The 22,014-nt window shown below is 34.2% G+C and overlaps 1 protein-coding gene and 1 long non-coding RNA gene across 2 annotated transcripts; both read right to left on the bottom strand.

Moving 5' to 3' along the window:
- Positions 1–3,136: 3,136 nt before the first annotated feature.
- LOC127181973 (CD48 antigen-like) lies at positions 3,137–11,968 on the bottom strand. Its single transcript, XM_051137032.1, has 7 exons — positions 11,965–11,968; positions 11,065–11,187; positions 10,608–10,916; positions 10,223–10,272; positions 4,347–4,557; positions 3,616–3,665; positions 3,137–3,238 (listed from the first exon to the last, which is right to left on the bottom strand). Exons 1-7 carry the CDS (start codon positions 11,966–11,968, stop codon positions 3,137–3,139), a joined length of 849 nt encoding a protein of 282 aa, XP_050992989.1.
- A 6,580-nt stretch (positions 11,969–18,548) lies between these two features.
- Positions 18,549–21,742, bottom strand: LOC127181456 (uncharacterized). Its single transcript, XR_007829780.1, has 3 exons — positions 21,512–21,742; positions 19,927–20,181; positions 18,549–19,016 (listed from the first exon to the last, which is right to left on the bottom strand). It is a non-coding gene; the product is annotated as an uncharacterized LOC127181456 (long non-coding RNA).
- Positions 21,743–22,014: the final 272 nt, after the last annotated feature.

The raw sequence follows: 22,014 nt of genomic DNA, 5'->3' as shown, positions 1-22,014 counted from the left end.
ATATGCCTTATAAATAGTCATCAATGTAGACACGAATGTAGAATGACTACACAATCATCATCAGTATTAAATTTGACTAATTTCCAAAAAATGCAATAGAATCTTTGCTGAATCATCTTGCACAGTCTGTCAGTATTCTCTACGAAGCTATGGCACTCATCAGTGTAAAGGATGCAGAGGAGAGGAGAAAGCACACACCCCTGGGGGGGACCCAAAAGACGTACTTATAGGGCCTGTCAGGATGCTGTTATAAAATTTTTAGAGGATTTTTGCATAACCAAGAAAAAAACATTCTTAAAACATTTATAAAACAAGATGTATATATGTATGTAGAAATAACGTTATCATAACATTGTCAAAATGATGATGGTATATGCAAACGTTAGAAGAACATTCCATTCCAAGAAAAAAAAAAAATGTTCTTAACACATTACTATTTCTGTTCTTTTACTGTGACATAATGTCCTAAAGTGTGACGCATAAAAGAACTCCAGATTTGCTTTTATTTCAAGATATCTTTAAAAAACAGTTCAGCATTGCAATAGGAGAGATATAACCATTACTTGTCTTAAAATGGTATAATTTGCAGCAGTTTTGAATGAATGACAAGCAAGGTTTGTCTTGAAAATGTCCAAAAAATCATGGGGAAAAAATGTTATTTATAGTTTCTATATGAAAATATATAAAACACTATATGAAAATTAGTGTCTAACAATGACGTTAAATCTCTCTCATGCTATTTGTATATTATTAAGAGTGAAAAAATGGACGAAGTTTGTATCCCTTTATATTTTCTCAAACATCAGACTTCGCACTACATAAATATGCATTTCTTCTTCAAAACAGTGTTTTACAAAAAAGCATTTTTTACTGCCTGTTTGTCAACTACACACATTGTGACAGACATGTGAAGCGGGCGGATCCATCTGCATAGCTTTATTGACAAAGACATGGTCAAACGTATGCAGGGTCGAACATTGGCAAACGGATATATTCAGGCAAGACACAAGAGTAATCCGTAAGGCAGGCGAGGGTCGATCAGCAGTGAATGTAATCCAAATAGACAGGCTAGAGTTCATCCGAGGGGCGAGCAGAGTCCGAAACGACAAGGCAAAGGGTTAAATCCACGACAGGCGAAAAGTCCAGGGCAGGCGGAAGGCAGACAAGACGATATAACCAGGCTAGAAAACAAGACTAGGGTAAACTAACTAGAAACACGACTGAACTAGACTAAGGATAAACAAAAGTGGCAACGTACAGCTGCTAACACAATGACAGTGCTAAACGCAATGCAATACTCAGCAAAAGGAAAAGGAAGTCCAAGGCTTACATAGTGTGTCTTATTGGTTGCAGCTGTGTGTGTGCAATGGATGATGGGAAATGTTGGTTTTTAGTGTTTAGGCTACAGTACTGTTGGGTTTATTTATCTCCAGTTTCCTCTTGGTTCTGGGCTTCAGCCTAAGGAAATACATAGAGAAAGTGTTTATTTATTTATTTATTTATTTATTTATTTATTTATTTATTAAAGGTGATTTCTTCACTAGTAAAATAACTGATAAACACAGGGTAACACTTCCATTTAATAAATCATTAAACAGCATTATATAATGCTTAACAGATCTTTAGTTAATATATATATATATATATATTATATATATATATATATATATTTGAATAGCTAGAAAAGTGAGATAATGTGCTTATGTACTAATAAACAAAAAAGGATTAACAGATCATTATTCTATGTAAATTAAAATGCTTATAAATGCCATTAATCTTTTATTTCATATGATCATGCATTTCTTGGAAATCTACATATGATTTTAACAGATGTTATAGAATGATTAAAAGCTTTTGTTAATGTACAACACTTTTGATGCTATTAAAGTGGGATATGGTTAAGGTTAGGGACAGGTTTGGTGGTATAGGAAGGTTTAAGGGTTGGTTAAGGAGTCAAAAGAGTACAGTGGTCAGTTTGATTACCATAATGGACCACATTCTATCTGTTCATATTACATTGTTTTAATGATTAATGATGACAAGAAAGTATTTTTTTGAAAATGTATATTATTTCTCCTGTTGATGTATAATTTAAGGAATATTCTGTTTATTGATACAGAGTAGTATACTAATATGTGTTAAGGCAATTAAAAAAAAATCGGATTTGCATCCAAATTACAATTTGTGTTATTTCTTTAGCAAGCATTTATCTTAACTAAACACGCTTTACACACGTTGTTACAAAAATTGTAAAAAAAAAAAAAATTCACAACATTTGTAAATGAGCATTAGGCAAAATATGAACTCAAATTTAATGACATTTACTAGCATGTACATTAACAAATAAGCTTTTAATCAATGCATAATTTCTGAATATTAAAGTGCATGATTATATAAGTTTAATGACATCTGTAAGCATTAACTAATGATCTATTAATCATTTATTTATGAATTTATGAAGCATATAATCATTGTTTATGATTTTTATTTATATATATATATATATATATATATATAAATTTTATTTTTAAAGTGCATGATCATATGAACTGAAATTTTAATTACATTTGTGAGCATTTCAGTCACATTAAATAATGATCTGTTAATCATTAACTACACTAGTAAACATTAACAAGTATATTATCTCATATTTCTAGCTATGTATTCCGCTTAAAAGATCATTATTTAATATATAGTTACATTCTATAATGTTTGTTAATGATTTATTAATGAAAGTTATTATAAAGTGTTAATGTTTGTGACATTTAAGAAAGACCAAGGAAATCAGGGGAGACAACAAAACCACAAAAACACTTCAAAGTTACCCAGGTACATCTGCAGTTTGATCCACAGATGTAACATGCAACAAATATATAACAGTACATCCTAGGATCTAACAAATGTGTCTATCAAGGTAGAATAGAACAAACGTTTCAAGTTATAAGAGATGTACAAAATGTGCAAAGCAAGGGGTTGCTAGAATTAAGAACCACTTCTTTAGATCAATAAATTGTTCTTAAGACTGAGGAAAAAATGGTTCTTCTAAGACTTTTTCACTGAAAGGTTCTATGAGGAACCCAGAATTATTCTTCAGTGGCATCACTGTAAAAACCCTATGTAAAGCCAAGTATTGGCTTTAGTTAAGTTCAATAATGTGCTTGCTTATGCCTTTTGTATAGACCAGGGGTTTCAAACTCAGTTCCTGTGGGCCACAGCCCTGTAGAGTTTGATTCCAACCCTGCTCCAACACACATACCATATAGTTTTCAAATAAGCCTGAAGGACTTGATTAGCTGGATAAGGTGTGTTGAATTAAGGTTGAATCTAAACTCAGCAGGGCTGTGGCCCTCCTGGAACTGAGTTTAACACCCCTGGTTTAGATTATTGTTTACAATTTCTTTACAATTAAATGTAAATGTAATGTTGGTAGATTGGAAGGTTTGTGTGACTGAAACCAAAGCAGATAACCAAATATTGCAGAAATTGATGTACATGATATATCCCCCCAAAATATTTTTGACGTCTATGCATAATTTTAAAAGAACTAGACAGCATGACAGCATTTCAATGCTGTCTGTGAGCTTAATGATGAACAATAAGTAACTTGAAGCTTACCTCAACTTGAACATAGACTGTACTACCTTCAGCTACCTCCTCCTGGGCACCTATGAGGTTTAGAATGTATATTAACATTGAGACTTTCATGAATAAATATTCATTTATTCATCTTAAATATTGGCTGTTAATTCAACACTGCTCTAAACTGATTTTCTGTATTGTGTTGTGGAACTTCTGCATCTGAGAAGGTTAAAGATCCTGAAAAAACTGTGTTGTGTTGAGGTGAATATGGGAACTGAAAGTTAAACACTGAACTGGAAAGAAACTAGAATGTACTTCAAGATTAATAATTGTTTTGTGTATATTTTTTTCCCTAGCGATCATTAATTTAGGATATTTAAATGATGCATTTTCAGTAGAAACAAGAAATATTAAAAGCATTAAAAATGGGAACCCCTCAAGGTCACTTGGTAACACACATATTGTATGGTATTAAAATTGACCAAAAGAGAAAACAGCATAAATCAGCATAAATTTCATAAAGCATGTATGTGAGGTGACATAGACATACCTTTTTTACACCTGCAGTACAGAAAGACTGGAAGACATACATGTATTATCAAAAGGCACACTTTCACCAGTAGTTTTGAGTTTTCTTCTGAAAAATGAGACATATATCATTTAAGAATTACAGTTGTCAGTTCAGTTCAGCAGCTAGACTAGATTTAGTGAACCAAAATTATATATTTGCTTTGAATGATTGAGTGTCTCTGTGTTTGGCCAGATACCTTCATGATCACAGAGCTGTAAGATGTTTATTCTGTCTTCTTTCCAGCTGACAGGGTTGCTGTGGTTACAGATGATGGATTCCTCACTGCAGTCCAGGATGAGTGTGTTGATCTCATGTGTCACTTCCTCTTTAGAGCATCTGTTGTTCTGATAGCTGGAATTAATCATGAGCTCATGAGCCCTGCATGTGAAGTTCACAGGACAGTTTGAGTTCACCTCCACTGCATCTGAAACAATTTTTTTTTCTATCACAAATACACCATCTGTTGGTCAGCTATAAAAGAAGCAACATTGTGTTTAAAATGGCAAAAATTTTTGTACGGGATTTGCATGTGACTTTGTGTGGTCCATGTAATCGTGTGATCTCTTACATTATGATGGCTTCTGAACTAAGCACTAGGTTGCGCAGACCAATCATTGCACAGAATAAAAGACTGAACATAAATGAGTCTTATGAACACAGCAAACTAAATTACGCTTACCTATAACAGATACTCTGGCCGATAACGATTAATCGAAGAGTGAAGTCTTACTACTATAGTTTTATGAAAATATTAAACTATATTCTGTAATTTATCTTTTTTCCAGGATAACACATCAAACTCTGGTAGTCCTTGTGTCAAACACGGAGATCTCAGCACTGAAGCCTGAGGAGAGAGAAAATAAGTCTAAGCTGTTTGCTTGCTTCTGTCTGTTTTAATGGAGAGTAATCATACAGTTGCCACAAACAAAGGTTTATTTGAATTTTAATTAAGTTAATGACCGTTTTTGAAGTGAAACCAAAACAATTTCAAAAACACTTGATTGATACATCTACTAAACTAAAAAGACTGTAAACTAAACATGTTCTTCCAAACCTAAATATTTTAGCTTTACACATAACATTTGGACCCCACTGGGACTTGATGAAGAAGACTCCATTAGGCGCAATCTAACAGCTAATGTGAAATGGCAGACACAACAGTGCAGTTGTAAAATGCTATTTTTATCACTGGTTTGCTCTGTTGACTAAAACATGGCTGCTTACAGAAGTCTAAATCTGACTTCCTGATTTCAGTTCCTGTCTCAGACTGGTCCCACATTTATTTATTTACTTATTTTTTTAAAGTTGTTAAACATCTTTTAGTTTGTACATTAAGTCATGATTTATGATTGGCCATGTTCTTACTTTGTGGAAATTAATTCTTATTATTTTGTGTATAAATATATTTTTGTCTGCATGACGTGAGAGCCTCCAAGAGCTTTATCAATGTTATCTCAGGCAAAGATGACTCCAAGACTAAGCCAATAATCAACAAAAGCTTGATTTATTTAAATAAATAAATAAATGTTTAACTAGAGAAAAACATGTGGCCAGAAGTAAGATTAAATGTCACCATCTAGTGGTTTTCAGTCAAAATGCACAAATAATTCACACAAAAATATTTAGCAGTTTAATTGTGGATGTTAACGCTCAGATAGATGTTAATCAATGGTAGAGGATACAACTTAATTGGACAAACAACTCAAATAGATATCAGAATAGAATACTTTTTACTTTTTACTTTTTTTTTTTTTTAAAAAAAAAAAAAAAAAAAACAACCATATAAAGAAATTGCAGAGAATAGTAACAGTCTGTAACATGATGGAGACTACTACGAAGGAACTACAAGAAACAAGAAACCGGAAACATGAACAGGGCAAAATGCAAATTAATAGTACATATAAAGTACAGTGGTAAAGTAAAGCAAGGAATACAAAACATAAGACATAACAAAGGGTGCCATTTTGAGATGAGTCTTGTGACAGCTTCCTCATGTGACACATAGCCAGTTTCATTTTAAGTGTCATCTGGTGAAATGGCGGATGGTGTCTGGTTTGGTTTGCACACCACTGAATAAATTGTATGGTCTGTTTCAGGGGGGACTGTTGATTATCTCCCGTTTCCTCTTGTGTTTGGGCTTCAGCCTAATAAAATTCATAGAGAAAAACGTTAAGTTTTAAAAGTCGAATCCCTCACTGTAAAAACAAATAATTCATAAGTCATATAAGTAATAAGTCATAAATACATTATTGGAGTAAGTTTTACTAGAAAATACAATTAAATTTTTTCTACTTTAGATTTTCATGTTTAATTCAGTGTTACTTGCCATTTCTTTTAATTATTTTTTTTATTTTTTATTTTTTATTTTTGTGAAATTGAGAAAGAACAATGAAATCAAGGGAGACAAAAAAAGCACAAAACACTGCATAGTTACCCAAGTACATCAACAGCTTTATCCAGATGTAAAACACAACAATTATAAAACAATTCGTCCTGGGACATAATAAATGTGTCTAATTGCTTTTTGCTACACTCTTTCTTTTAAGGACACCCTATGGAAGAAGGGATTTTTAGATGAATAAGTTATAATAACAACAAAAAAAAAAGGTTCCTTGACGAACACAAAGTGGTTCTTCAATGGCATTGCCCTGAAAAAAGCCTTTTGGAACCCTTTCTCTCTTTTTTTTAGACTATCTATACACTTGCTATACAATTAAAGATAACAAGAAGATATTTGAATAGTTTGGGAACCACTGATTTGTGTAGATGGAAGCTTTGTGTGATTGTAACAAGCAACAAAAACAAATAATGCAGAAATGGACGTACAGCTTAATGATAAACAGGAATTTGAAGCTTACATGATGTAACGATGTAATCGCTACTTTAGTTTATTTTCTAATGTGTTGTTTTTTTTTTGTGCTCTAAAATGTATAAAAATGTTCGTTTTCATGGCCGGATAAAAATATAATAGTTCTCGTTTGAGAACTTTTTAAGTTTCTGCTCAAATAGAGGACTTTTTCTTTCGCTTACGAACACTCAGTATAACCCCGGTGGTTTGGACCGCTATCAGTTGTTTAACTCACCACATTTGAATCACTTGGGCATCAAGGACGAGTTCACGGCATGTCTACTGAGCAACGGAGGAGTTGGATCGTGTTTGTTTGGGCTGGTCAGCTTAAAGCGCGATATTCAAATCGTCGACGCCATTAACAATCATCTCATTCATCGGACCTATTGGATTACATTGCATCGCACTCAAGCTCGTTTGATTCCTACTCATCTCATCCTCTTCAGTTCGCTTCATTGACCGCATGGACTCACATGATAAGTGTATTTATTTCATTGACTTTGATGCAGACAAAGACTGCTAAATGGTATAAACATCTATTCATTTATTAGTGGCAATTACATATTATTATTTACACTGTGGAGAATAAAAAAAAAAGGGAAAAAGCATATTTGTTTGAAGGAGTGGTTATGTTTTTATTCAGTACCCTTCGAATATCTGCGAACCCCCTCAGAGTAGCTTCCTTTTAAGTTGGGGGTTACAATGAACTTGACTGTACTACCTGCTACTATCTCCTCCTGGGCACCTGTGAGGTTTAGAATAAACAGCCATATATTAATATTAAGACTTATCAAATAATAATAATATATTCTGTTCTTGAATTATTATTTGGCACCAGCAAAGAACAAATATGCTTCAGTCCTCATTGTAGACGTGCAAAACATTGCGACATTTAAACCTGAACAGGCTGTGTTGTGTCAAGGTGATTATGGAAACTAAAAATTTAACTCTAATCTGGAAAACGTAGAATGTGCTTGAGTTTAAGATAAGTAGTTCTTAAAGATCTTTTCTAATTGGTTACTAACTTTGACGTTTAAATGATCTGAGCAGAGGATATTCAAGTCAAGTCAAGTCAAGTCACCTTTATTTATATACCGCCTTTAACAATACAGAATTGTGACAAGGCGGCTGTACAGTATTGAATAGGAAACAGTACATCAACAATGCCAAAGGCAACATTAAACACTCACATTATAGGTAAAGGTAGTTAATCAAAAACAATAAAATAAAATGCAATATTGTGTTAAGAGAAAGTGTCCCCAACTAAGCAAGCCAGAGGCGACAGCGGCAAGGAACCAAAACTCCATCGGTGACAAATGGAGAAAAAAACCTTGGGAGAAACCAGGCTCAGTCGGGGGGCCAGTTCTCCTCTGGCCAAAGTTCCCGTGGTCTTGTCCCGACAGCCGTCTAGGTGATGTGGTCTTTAATGTGGATCCGTCTCTGGGGCTCATCTAGTTGATGTGGACTCCGCTGACATTCAGGGCTGTAGAGGTCGTCTCTAGGTGCTGATCCACCGTCTGGGCTGGGTTCGGACTGGATCCGGGGACTGCAGTGACCATCTGATCTGGATACGGACTGGATCTGGTGGTTAATGTGACCTCGGAATAAGAGAGAAACAGACTAATATTAGCATAGATGCCATTCTTCTGACGATGCACCGAGTACATCGGGTGTTATGGGAAGTGTTCCCGGTTCCGGTTGACCTAATTAGTGCAGCCTAACAATCCTTTAACGGATTTGAATTATAAGAATGTGGATTTGTTATGTGTAAGCAAGGTTAAAGAGATGGGTCTTTAATCTAGATTTAAACTGACAGAGTGTGTCTGCGTCCCGAACATTGTAGGGTAGATTGTTCCAGAGTTTGGGCGCTAAATAAGAAAAAGATCTGCCGCCCGCGGTTGAATTTGATATTCTCGGTATTATCAAATTGCCAGAGTTTTGAGAACGCAGCGGACGTGAGGGACTATAATGCGATAAGAGCTCACTCAGGTACTGGGGAGCTAAACCATTCAGGGCTTTATAAGTAATTAGCAAGATTTTAAAATCTATACGATGTTTAATAGGGAGCCAGTGCAGTGTAGACAGAACCGGGCTAATATGATCATACTTTTTGGTTCTAGTAAGAACTCTAGCTGCTGCATTTTGGACCAGCTGGAGTTTGTTTATTAAGCGAGCAGAACAACCACCCAATAAAGCATTACAATAATCTAACCGTGAGGTCATAAACGCATGAATTAATGTTTCAGCATTTGACATTGATAGCATAGGTCGTAGTTTAGATATATTTTTGAGATGGAAAAATGCAGTTTTGCAAATACTAGAGATGTGGTTTTCAAAGGAAAGATTACCATCAAATAGCACACCTAGGTTCCTAACTGATGACGAAGAATTGACAGAACAGCCATCAAGTATTAGACAGTGTTTTAGGTTATTACACGCTGAGGTTTTAGGCCCAATAACTAACACCTCTGTTTTTTCAGAATTTAGCAGTAAGAAATTACTTGTCATCCAATTTTTTAACTCAACTACACAATCCATTAGTTTTTCAAATTGGTACGTTTCGCCAGGCCGCGAAGAAATATAGAGCTGGGTATCATCAGCATAGCAGTGAAAGCTAACACCATATTTCCTGATGATATCACCCAAGGGTAACAGTGGAGACGAGAACTATTAAAGGTGGGAGAACACAGTATTCTACAGTATTACAGTTGACTAAAGAGAAAAATGGCATCATTTTTTAAAATTATTTTACAAAAGCAGTCAAGTACTTAATTGATCAAATCAATTAAGAGTCATCAGTTTTTCATAGAGCATGTGTGTGAGGCAACATTGACATACCTTTTTTGTAGTACAGAAAGATTGAAATACATCGTTCTCTGTGAAATTAGATTTATATCATTATTTGTCAGTTCAATTCAGCAGTATTGAGTAAACCAAAATTAGCTATTTAATTTGAGAGATGTTGATTTGCAGTCTGAATGAATGACTGTCTCTGTTTATGGCGAGATACCTTTATTAACACAGAGCTGTGTAATGTTTATTTTGTGTTCTTTCCAGCTGACAGGATTGGTATGGTTACAGATGATTAGTTCCTCACCACAGCGCAGGTTGAGAGTATAGTTGTTGTGTGATGTCACTTTCTCCGGAGAGCATGTGTTGTTCTGATAACTAGAGTTGATCATGAGCCCATAAGCTCTGCATGTGAAGTTCACAGTACAGAAGATACCACTGATCCAGTTTAAGTTCACAGTCAGGACAGGAGCCTCCACAGTGTCTGAAACAGACATTTTTTGTTTTTAATTTAACACAAAGACCCACCTGTTGATCAGCTGTAAAGGAGTGACCATGTGTTTAAATTGGCAAATAATACATTCATGCACTATTGTAGGATATCATATTCCAATAGTTGTTTATGGAATGTGTATCATGACTGACTGAAAAAAAAAAAAAAAAAAAAAAAAAAAACATTTATATAACAACTGGATCTTCTTTTTAAATGCATAAACATTTTATTTTACTACTTGCGCTTTATAACATGCACAGAATAAAAGACTGAGCCGTCTTTTTGACCTGAACAATAATAAAATTGTTGAATAAAATTACACTCACCTATAACAGATACTCTGTATGTAACAATATTGTTGTCTGATTCTGCAGCTGTTATTGCTCTGTAGAGTCCACTGTCTGTCTTCTGCATGTTCTTCAGTGTTAGAGAGAAGGTTTTATTATTGAATTCCACTCTGTCCTTGTAGGAAGGGTAAAGTTTTACTTCTTTAGACTTATTCAAATATTTAACTATATACTTAGTTTGATCATATTTCCAGGATAAGTCATCAAACTCTGGTAGTTCTTGTGCCTGTATATCCAGCTGAACAGAATTTCCTGTTTGTACAACTACAGAAATCTCAGCACTGAACCCTGAGGAGAGAGAAAGATGCCCACTGTGGAAAGATATGTACTACAGACCAAGTGAATTTACCAGATATAATTAAAATACTACGTACATACAAACTTTTCTTAAAGAGAGAACAGCATAATAAAAATGTAATACAGCTATAATGTTTACCTGTTTTGAAGGTGAGAAGACAAAGAAGAAATCTGAGTGATTTATTGCCATTGTCACAAATGAAAAACTCAAGAAATGGAAAAAAGGAAGAGAACACACAATGACTACTGTTGTAGTTACTTCCTAATAGACACTGAAGTTCTCTCAGAAAAATAAACCAAATTCCTGAAACCAAATACGCTCCACAGCAAATTCTCTTACTGGTATCAAGATGCATAGAAGCCTAAAAGAGGAAACTGGAAACTGCAAAACAGTGAGATGTCTTATGAATGAGATTTTGCTCCAGTTGGTCTGTGGAGAAACATGAGCAGTATGGAGGCAGTTGAGACTCCACAAAAAAACACTTTCTCCACAATATGTGTGAATTTACTACTTCACTAATAAAGCAAATGTTGATTTGAATAAAGGATGAGAAATGGGAATATCCTCTTAAACATTTGATTTAGGTAAAAACACAAACTTCTCTGGAAACTACACGTGTTATTATGGCAAAGTTTTTTTTATTTAAAACAAAGTAGCATCCTGCACATCAAAAAATGACACTACAGGGTTCTGATTAAGTGTCAACATGTGATGAGTGTGTTGGTTTAACTGTTTGACAAATGGAATCATATTGTAAAGTGTTACCCAAAAACTATTCTTAAATGCAGGTGAAAACGGCCATATATTCATTACATATATTTAAAGATACTGTAATATCTCCATCTGGTCAACAACTGTGTATCATGCTTTTTGCTTTGTGTGAAAAACAGACGAACATGTGACTAAAAATCTTCTCATATGACTTAAAAAAAAAAAAAAAAGTCAATGTTAAATCTTAATAGTGCTGGACTCAAATTTGCAAATATATGTTTCTCTTGGCTATAAGAGTGAGAAGCATGACACCTTACCTGTATTTACCCATACTTCCAGTTAATATTGTGTCATATATGTTTCAGTGCAAAATACAAAAATGTAGAGTAAAGTCAGAACACAGTTAATTAAACAAGTTTAATGGCAATAAGGCAACTTCAACAAAACAATTATCAGTTATATTATCTGTCACAAATCTGGTAGGTGACCTGCGGTCCGCTCACCACCAGATGTCGCTCTCGTATGGAAGGCCGGATTATTAAAAATTTCTTTACACGTCACGTGTACAGACGTTATAACGCGTGTACACGTAATTGCGTCTACACGTGTTATTTTGTGTACAGACGTTAATGTTTGGCCAATGGCAAGGCCGGAAACATTGAAATTTGCATAAAATTAATTAAACATATAATAGTGACGTAAATCTCTACATATTGACCTGTCAATAATTAATATTACATATAAAAGTGATGTACCAAAATACGCACTAACGCACCTGGCGGTACGTCATTTTCTCTTTCCGGATATGTCAGCGCTATCTATTAGTCACATGATAATGACGTCGTATTATGACCTAGAAGGAGGCGGCATTTCAAAATACGTGTGTTAGAGGAGTCATGGCGTAATGGGACATTACTTTCATTTATCAAATTTCCAATGGCATTATCAGCAGCAACGTTAAATCTTTGTATTAAATTAACGATACAATCCCTTCTGGAGCTCATCTTCGTTTACAACATAGTATAGGCGGGAGTTTCACAAAACGCGCTTTTTTCAACATTTGCCTGCGATTGGTCCGCACATTATATATTTTCCACTTGATCATAAATAACACTAAATTTCAGTGACATATATTAAAATAGTTATTTTGATTAAAAATATAATTTACAAACTTTATTACACATGTAACAATACATATTTATTAAAATTAATTAAAATACGAAATACATTTTAAAATACAGGTGGAAAGAAAAAAGTTTACACTGCTTAAGTGATCCCAAAATTTAACATATGGCTATTGCCCCTTATTGAATGAGTTTTTGTGAAAAAGATTACACTCAATATAGCAATAAGCTTTAATAAGAAAAAGTTTAGCTTTTGTAAAAACAATAACATAAAATAAATATACTTAAAATAAATAAATAACTTTAAATAAATATTTTTTTCACAGGTGTATTGAACGCAACAACTTTGAACACAGTTCAACCAATCACAATCGAGGAACTGGTTTTTTAATTGCAAAATTGTACACAACAAGATGGGGAACATCCATAGGGAACATCCAACAACATAGGGTACATCCACCATAAGTAATACAAATAATCAACATAAAACTGTAGACTGTAGTATCCATCTGCAGACCAGCAGCACTACCAGACAACGAGATTAGCATGGAGGACAACCAGGATTGTCAAAATGGGCCTAAGAGTGAATTGTTCACTTAATAAAATTATTTCTAAAATTATGCTGCTGCTGCTGCAGCTGTGTGTGTGTGTGTGTGTGTGTGTGTGTGTGTGTGTGTTTAGATTTTTATTGAAATGTTTTTAGTTTTCATATAGAAAACTGCACATGTTTTTGGCTTTGGAGTAATATATTTGTTTTGAATCTTGTGATTTAAGTGTATTTCATATAAAACGCCCTTAAGTTTCAAGCATTATTTTATATATCATGAACAAGAAAAAGGAAATAATTAAATTAAACAAATAACTATTTACAATTATATTACATTATTAATATTATTATATTAATGTTTTATAAGGCACCTTATGTTTTGCCTCAAAATGTACTTAATAATAATAAATATAGTAATACACAAATAAATCAATAAATAAACACAGTGTAGGTTTTGCGCATGGTTTTGCGCGCTAGTGGATGTGACTTTTATTTTGACACCGGAAATCTTGTGTTTACGCGTCTACCCGTAATTACGCGTCTACGCGTCAGAACGTCTGTACACGAAATAACGCGTGTAGACGCAATTACGTGTACACGCGTTATAACGTCTGTACACGTGACGTGTAAAGAAATTTTTAATAATCCGGCCTTCCATACTCTCGTTCCATTATTACACACAGACTGTTGCACTACACCCCGGACTGCATCTCCCACTATCCACCACGCTGATTGCGCCATACACCGGTGGCCAATCAGCAACCCTATAAAAGCCCTGGACTCTCACTGGGCAAGCACCGAGTATTGTGGAGTGTTAATGTGGAGAACTGTGACAGTAGCGTTTAGTACTCTCCTAGTGCTAGCACTGTTTCCTTAGTTTCCTAGTATCTGTATTTCCTGTGTTTCCTAGTTTTCTAAGTTTCCTGAGTTCCTAGTTTCCTAGTTCCCGTGTTCCTGACTTCCTTGTTTCCTACGTTTAGTATTCTCGCCTGGCCTTCTCGTTTCGTCTATCTCGCTGCCTGCCTTTCTGGACTCTTGCTCGTCATAAGGATTATTCTTCTGTCGCACGTCATGGATTATGTTCGCCGTTGATCGACCCACGTCAGCCTCACGGACTTCTCTTGTGCCTCCCTCCGTTATACCTGTTTGCTGTTGTTTTGACCCTGCCTGTCTGACCATGTCTTTGCCTCGTCCCACTAATAAAAGCTTGCGTATGGATCCCCTCGCCTCTCGTCTCCACGTAACATTATCACTCATTACTAATGAATGACTTAAATTGGCATGCTTATATGTTACAGTATATCAATTGACAAACACACATTTTTACATATATTTAACCTTTGTTATTTATGCACCAGTCATCTGCCATGACTGTTGAATAATACACCTTTGAATAAATTGTATGATGTTTTGGGTGTTGTCCTATTATAGTGTAGGTGGTGCTGGGGTGACTTTCTGTTTGTGCCTTTTCCTGTAACTGTGAATAAATGAATATATAGTAAATATATGAAATATTAAAAAACATATTAAACTGGCATCCATCTATCCATCCATCCATTGCAGAATAGTCCAGTTGACCAGTCATACAAATCCTTTTGTACAAGTTTGAAAGACTTATGAAACACTACATAATTCTACAGCATAAATTGATATTTCTACCTGAACTTGTGTATAGTCTGTATGATCATTCTGCTGGGCACCTAAGAGGTTTAATAGAATAGATTTAGAAAGTGACTTGCATACCTAAATTCATACTGAGGCTACTGTCATTTCTATTTTTATAAAGGCAGACATACCCTTTTCATGCTTCTTGTAGGAGCAGCATATTACAGAAACTGCTGTGAAAACCAACACTGAAACACCAGTGATGACCAAGAGCCAATGGAGAGGAACAGAGCTGATGTTTTCTTTGGGATTCTGTGCTGAAATGAAAGCTTTCACATTAACCATCATCAGATCAGTCATATTCTGAGCTGAAGATACTTTTTAGTACTTTATTTGAGAATAAACCGCTAAGAATTTAAATATAGATAACGTAAGAGTAGTTATTTACTTTCATGTGGTGTGCAAAGTTGGTTAATCTCTACCGTTTCATTCTTCCAGCTGACTGGATTGCTGTAGTTACAAACAACTACGTTCTCTATACAATACAGGGTTAGAGTGTGGATTTCAATGTCATTCCATGATGTCACTTTGTCCTTAGTGCAGTTGTTGCTATGGTAGCTGTCATTGATTGTATGATCATGCCCACTGCATGACACGTTCACAACACAGGTGTTAACCCTGATCATGGTAAAGTTCTGTTTCAGAACAGGAGATTCCACTGGATCTGAAACATGTTTAGGAAAAGATTTTTTAAAGAAGTGAAGCCTTCCCTGGACATGCAATGCAATGAAATATAGAAAAATAAAATGTCTTTTAAAATGTTCTTTTAGTAAATTATTCTGGTGTATTGGTAAATGACTTTCTATGACACTTTTCTTAGATGCTTTTTATAGATCAAGAGAGTTGAATTCAGCAACCACATCACATTTGTTTGCCTCACAATTTAAGTACAAAATCTATTTGCTCCCATATAACAGTAATAATCTTTGCCATTGGAGATATGTCTGAGGTAAAAAAAAAATAAATAAATAAAAATTGTAACAAAACATTGTAAAATTTTACTCTGTAAGCAGATGCTTAGGAACAATATTATTCCTATTTCTGCTATAAAAATGCTAATTTTTTTTTTTTTTATATTATCATCTGAAAAATTCTTAACAACCAAAATATAAAAGAAAAAAATTGCACTCACCTATAACTGATACACTGTGTTCAGCAACAAATGTTGTTTTTCTCCTATTGTTTTTGCCGTGTAGAGTCCACTGTCTGTCTTCTGCATGTTTTCCAGAGTCAGAGAGAGGGTTTTATTATTGAAAGCAACACTTTCCTTATATATATAATGTTTTATACTTCCAGATTCATTTACGAATCTTACTATATTTTCTAATTTATCTTTCATCCAGATTAATCTATTAAAATGTAGCGGTATTTTATATTTTTTATGTCCAGTTTAACAGAACCCCCCGTCTGAATAAACACATGGTGTCCAGATCCGGATACTGAGAAGAGAAACAAGAAGTGTTATTTTTAAATAATTTTACTACATACAACCCTTTAACCATATAATAGCATTTGACCTTTACATGTTGGCCTTATATTGTAAATTTATTTTGCATAATATTTCCACTAGGTGGAGCTGTTATCTTCGTTAGACAAATGACATTTTTCTTTATGGATTTGACACAATCTTCAATTTCCTTTTCCCTGTCTGTCTGTATGTCTGTCTGTCTGTCCATTTATTTGGTAATTTTTAGCCTGAGAAATGGCAATAATCATTAATAAAAAGAAAAACCTTAGGAGTTGTGAATATAGCATTTCAACAAATATGACACCATGACTGCTTTTATTACCAAACAGCAAAAGCTATTGTTTTTTTTTGTTTTCCCTTAGTGAAATAGTGATTTTTTTTTTTCTCCCCACATTCATTAACTGCTAGAGATCGTTCATGGTTTGCTGAAAATTTATATTATTTATAATAGAAATATATGCAAATATGAATAGTATACTTCTTTTGCAAAGGACATCATGTCATCTCTAAATCAGATTAACAGAACTAAACGTTATAAATATTTTATACAACCAAAATATATATTATATACAAACAACATACATCAATATAATATAATCAGCCTTTACTGTAATTACTGTAAAAAGCCAGAGATAAAATGAATGGTTTTGGTACCTGTGCTGGAGATTAGAAATGTCATAAAGAACATGAGAATGTGACCAAATTCCATTGAAACGGATGGAGTCTGTTCTGCTGTGATACATTACCTACAGTCAAGAAAAGGAAGTTGATCATTCTGTGTGAAACACTAAGTGAACATTCTTGCAATTATCCACTCTCTAGCCAGGAAAGCTTACATTAACATAAAATATACTACAAAAACTAAAAGTGAATACGCAATATGTGCTATGTGTTTGCAGTCACCAGAAAATCAGAACCCAAAACTGTCTGAAGTGATGGCAGCACAACACAACCCCCTCTGACATCTCAGAGAAAAGGAAGATGCTTATATGGTTAACTACTTTTTACTAACCACTAGCCCTTAGCAGTAAGTGTATGCAGACCCACTAAGGTTTTGCACTTGTCATCTTATCAGCTTGTCTTCAAACTGCTGTAAAATCTCATTTGATTGATTTACTTTACGTTCAGCACAAAGTCAACAGGGAAACACATTCTTATTCACAATAATAATAATAATAATAATAAATTTTTTTCTAATAAAATTTGTGTCTTTATTTTTGCCTTACATTTTGGCTTGTTTAGATTATAGGCAGAGAAAGATGTCAGTGGGAGATCAGATAACTTTTGCCTGAAGCCCACATAGGTCTATTTTTCTACATCAGTGAGGACATCAAAAGCACTTACTGTCATGCTGCTGCTGTAGAGGTGGGTGCTTAAAAACTTAGATTATGTAAAAGATATTGTCAGTGCACAGCACATTCTATAGTTTTATTTGTCTATACATTAATAGTTAAATAGGTCAAATTACAAAGAAATGAAAAAAACTATGCTGTTGTCATCACAACATCTAGTGACCTTCTAGCAAAAGTTCTATTATTAGCCCAAATAATAGCCCCGGCATCTTTCTAACATACACTAGTGCTATGTTGTGATTATTTTGATAAGGCAAAAAACTGAATATGATTATATGAATATATGACGATGCAAATTTTAAGATATGACTTAAAGTCAATTTGGAAAAACTTAATTTCAACTTCATAATAACCTAAAACCAAGAATCAAATGAAATTCAGAGTTTTCACAACTCACACTCTATCGAGAACATGCCAACAAAAGCTCAGTGATGGCTGAACCATGCCCTAAGCGGTCATCACTGTCACAATAACCATTAATAATCATTCAGTTGTACAATGAACACATTTTTACCTGTTTTGACATTCAGAAGAAAAAGAGTAGGTGATTTACTGGCATTCTCCCAAATTAAAAAGATTAAAAACTAAAAAAAAGAAACAGAACTCCAAAATGACTGCTGATACATTGACTTCATAGTAGAAAAGTTCAATGTAACACTGATGAGAACAGTAAGTTCCTGTTGAGCCTCAGAGGTTCTGGGTTTTAATCAGAAATAAACCAAAGATCAATAAACCTAAAAAGACAAAATGATGAAAACTGAATTTTAATAAAAATCTTTTTGTTCTCATTGTTAATGTAAGCATGTACCACATCGATTGCTCAAAAGGTGTTTAATAGATTTTTACACAACCTTCAAAGAAAGACCATTTTGAATACAACAACTTCACACTCAGATTTACACCAAATCCTGTCTTTTACATGTCTACTGCTGGAATAAACCACTTATGATTTCAGCAAAATACACTTTCTGACACTTTTTACACTCTGCACATGCTGACACTGCCATCAAGATGCATATAGAACCACAAGTTACAAAAGTCTACAAAAAGGAAATTCTGTTGCTTGGAAACGGTGAGATGTCACAAGAATCAGATTTAGCTTAGTCTGTGGTGGAAACATGAGCATTAAAAAAGAACCAAACTTTCCGGTGCTCAGTCAGTTGAGGCTCCAGCAAAACCACTTCCTACTCCTCCCCAACAGTATGTGTGAGTTTACCACTTCACTAAAAAAAAAAAAGGTTAATCAGAATCAGTGATTTTTATCATATACAGTATGTAAAGATCTGCATACTGACACCAATGCACACAATGTCAAACCAGATGACATCAACAAACAAAAGATACTGGATCTTTTCTCAGAACTAACATCTCTCTTTTTTTGGAGGCTATTTTTTTTTTAATATTGGTTGGTGGTTGAGTGTGAGTCAGTTGCCTTTTCTTCCGCTAATTCTTCACAACCACAAAGTGTGACAAAATTTTAATTTTTGAACAAGTATATTTACATTAGTGCATTTGGCAAGATGCTTTTATGCAAAGCAGTATACATTGCATTTAAAGTACTGTATACATTTTATCACTTCATGCATTCCATTTGAAATCAAATTAAAAGTGTGGTAGTGCTAACTTTCTTTTAAATAAATGCAACTTCTTGTCACTTTCTGTTATCTAATGCAATAGATGCAATTAAGACTTCAATAGCCAAATTAACAAAAAGGGTAAATTAGTGTCAGACCGTAACCCCATAAACGCACAGAGGGGAGTGGAAAGTTCTGCGGGTCCTGACCATAAATTTAGGTGAGGTAATGGTCTAGTGTCCTTGTGTAATTCAACCTGAGGGTGGCGCTCTAATGTTGCTTTGCTGGCTCTAACTACACACATAGATGTTATCTCAGAATGCACACCTTAATAAAACCTTGTTTGAATATTGATGCAAAATGAGTTTAGAAGAGGAAAAGGCAACTTTGATTCACAGAATCAGCTTCTTTCTTGTAAAATTAGAATCAACAAACCCTATGTCAGTAGGCAAGGAGAATGAACTTGCAGTATTTCTAGACATGAAAGATAAGACCAAAAATGGTCGTTTTTCCAGACTAATGTTAAACCAACAGGCATTTTAGTCCAGTGTTAACTCACTTTCTCATTTATTTTCTGTTTCTTCAGTGCAGCGTTAGTCTTCCAGCTCACTGGGTTGCTGTAGTTACACATGATGGATTCACCAATGTAGTTCAGTCTTTTATAGTGTAGATATCAGATGATGTCACGTCCTCTTGTGTACAGCTGCTGCTATTATAGATGGCACTGATGATAATGTTATTTCCATCGCATGTAAAGCTACAGGGGTCAGGTCTAGTTTTGAGTTTACAATCAGGGCAGGATCTTCCACTGCATCTGAAACACACGTTAAAACATTTAAAGGGATAGTTCACCCAGAAATTAAAATTCTGTCATTATTTACTCACCCTCATGTCATTCCAAATCCACAAGACTTTTGTTCATCTTCAGGACACAAATTTAGATATGTTTTATAAAATTCAAATGTTCTCTGATCCTCCATAGACAGAAAGGGTCCTACCATGTTCACGGTCCAGAAAGATACCAAGAACATTGACAAAATAGTCCATGTGTTATGACCCGGCTCACAACATAAACAGGACACTTGTTTAAAAAAAAACTGGTTTCAATAAAGATAAAGAATAATAAATAATCAAAATAAGTATAGGGAATACAACATAAAAACAAATCAATAAATGGTTAGAAATGGGATTTAAAAAAAAGCTGTGGAGATGTAGAAGCAAGATGGGAACAAACTCCCAAATCTCACTCTTCAAATAAAGAAACAAAAATGAGAGAGACTGAGGAAAAATTCAGGAGCTTCTTAAATAGGGTGCCACAGGTGTTGCTCCTTCCCAGCATAGCAGTCCTGCCCACCAAGGAGGAGTCTATACCCTGGAACTCTCACGAAAAAATAAACACACAAAAAAGGGGCAGGGCTGTAACCCCATGTGACATTGGTGGTTCAACCATAATTTTATGTAGCTACGAGAATAATTTTGTTGTGCAAATAAAATAAAGATTTTTTTTTTTTTTTTTTTTTTTTTTGCACAAAAACTATTCTTGTAGCTTCATACAATTATGGTTGAACCACTGATGTCATATGGACTATTTTGTTAATTGTTCTTGGTACCCTTCTGGACCTTAAACATGGTAAGAACCTTGCTGTCTATGGAGGGTCAGAGAATCTCAGATTTCATCAAAAATATCTTAATTTGTGTTCCGGAGATGAGCTAGGGTCCTACGGTGTTTGGAACGACATGAGGGTATGACATGAGTAATTATTGACAGAATTTTTATTTTTTAATTCGTTCATTTTTGGGTGAACTATCCCTATAAGGCCACACACAGATTCAGACATGCTATTTCTGCCATTTCAAAACTTGAGTAAACCAAGACTAAACATTATTATTATTATTATTATTATTATTATTATTATTATTATTTTCACTATTTTGTTTAGACTTCCTGAAATGAACAGAGGTAATTTTGTTGACACATTAAAATATGTGCAGCTGGTTTTGAAGTTAAAGGGAAAAAAAATATACAAATGGGAAAACTCTAATTTATATTGTTTTCAAATAATTTTATAACTGAATATAATTAACAAGTGTTTTATACTGTTTACAATTACATCATATATTAATATGCAGTACATCACTCTCACCTATAATATGCTCTGTATGTAACAGATTCTCCAGCTTTTATTGCTCTGTAGAGTCCACTGTCTGTCTTCTGCATGTTCTTCAGTGTTGGAGAGACGGTTTTATCATTGAAATCCACTCTATTCTTGTAGGAAGACTGAAGTCTTACTACTTTAGTTTTATGAAAATATTTGACTATATTCTGGTTTGCTCTGTTGACTAAAACATGGCTGCTTACAGAGGTCTAAATCTGACTTCCTGATTTCAGTTCCTGTCTCAGACAGGTCCCACATTTATTTACTTCTTTTACCTCTTTTTGTTAAACCTCTTTTAGTTTGTACATTAAGTCATGATTTATGACTGGTCATGTTAAACTAATTTGTTCTTACTTTGTGGAAATTAATTCTTATTTTGTTTCTAAATATATTTTTGTCTGCATGACGTGAGGGCCTCCAAGAGCTTTATTAATGTTATCTCAGGCAAAGATAACTCCAAGACTAAGCCAATAATCAACAGCTTGATTTAA

This window comes from Labeo rohita, chromosome 2 (assembly GCF_022985175.1).
Source record: "Labeo rohita strain BAU-BD-2019 chromosome 2, IGBB_LRoh.1.0, whole genome shotgun sequence".
Taxonomy (NCBI): Eukaryota; Metazoa; Chordata; class Actinopteri; order Cypriniformes; family Cyprinidae; genus Labeo; species Labeo rohita.
Note: the sequence above shows the minus strand (reverse complement) of the source record. Positions and strands in the feature narration are given on the sequence as shown.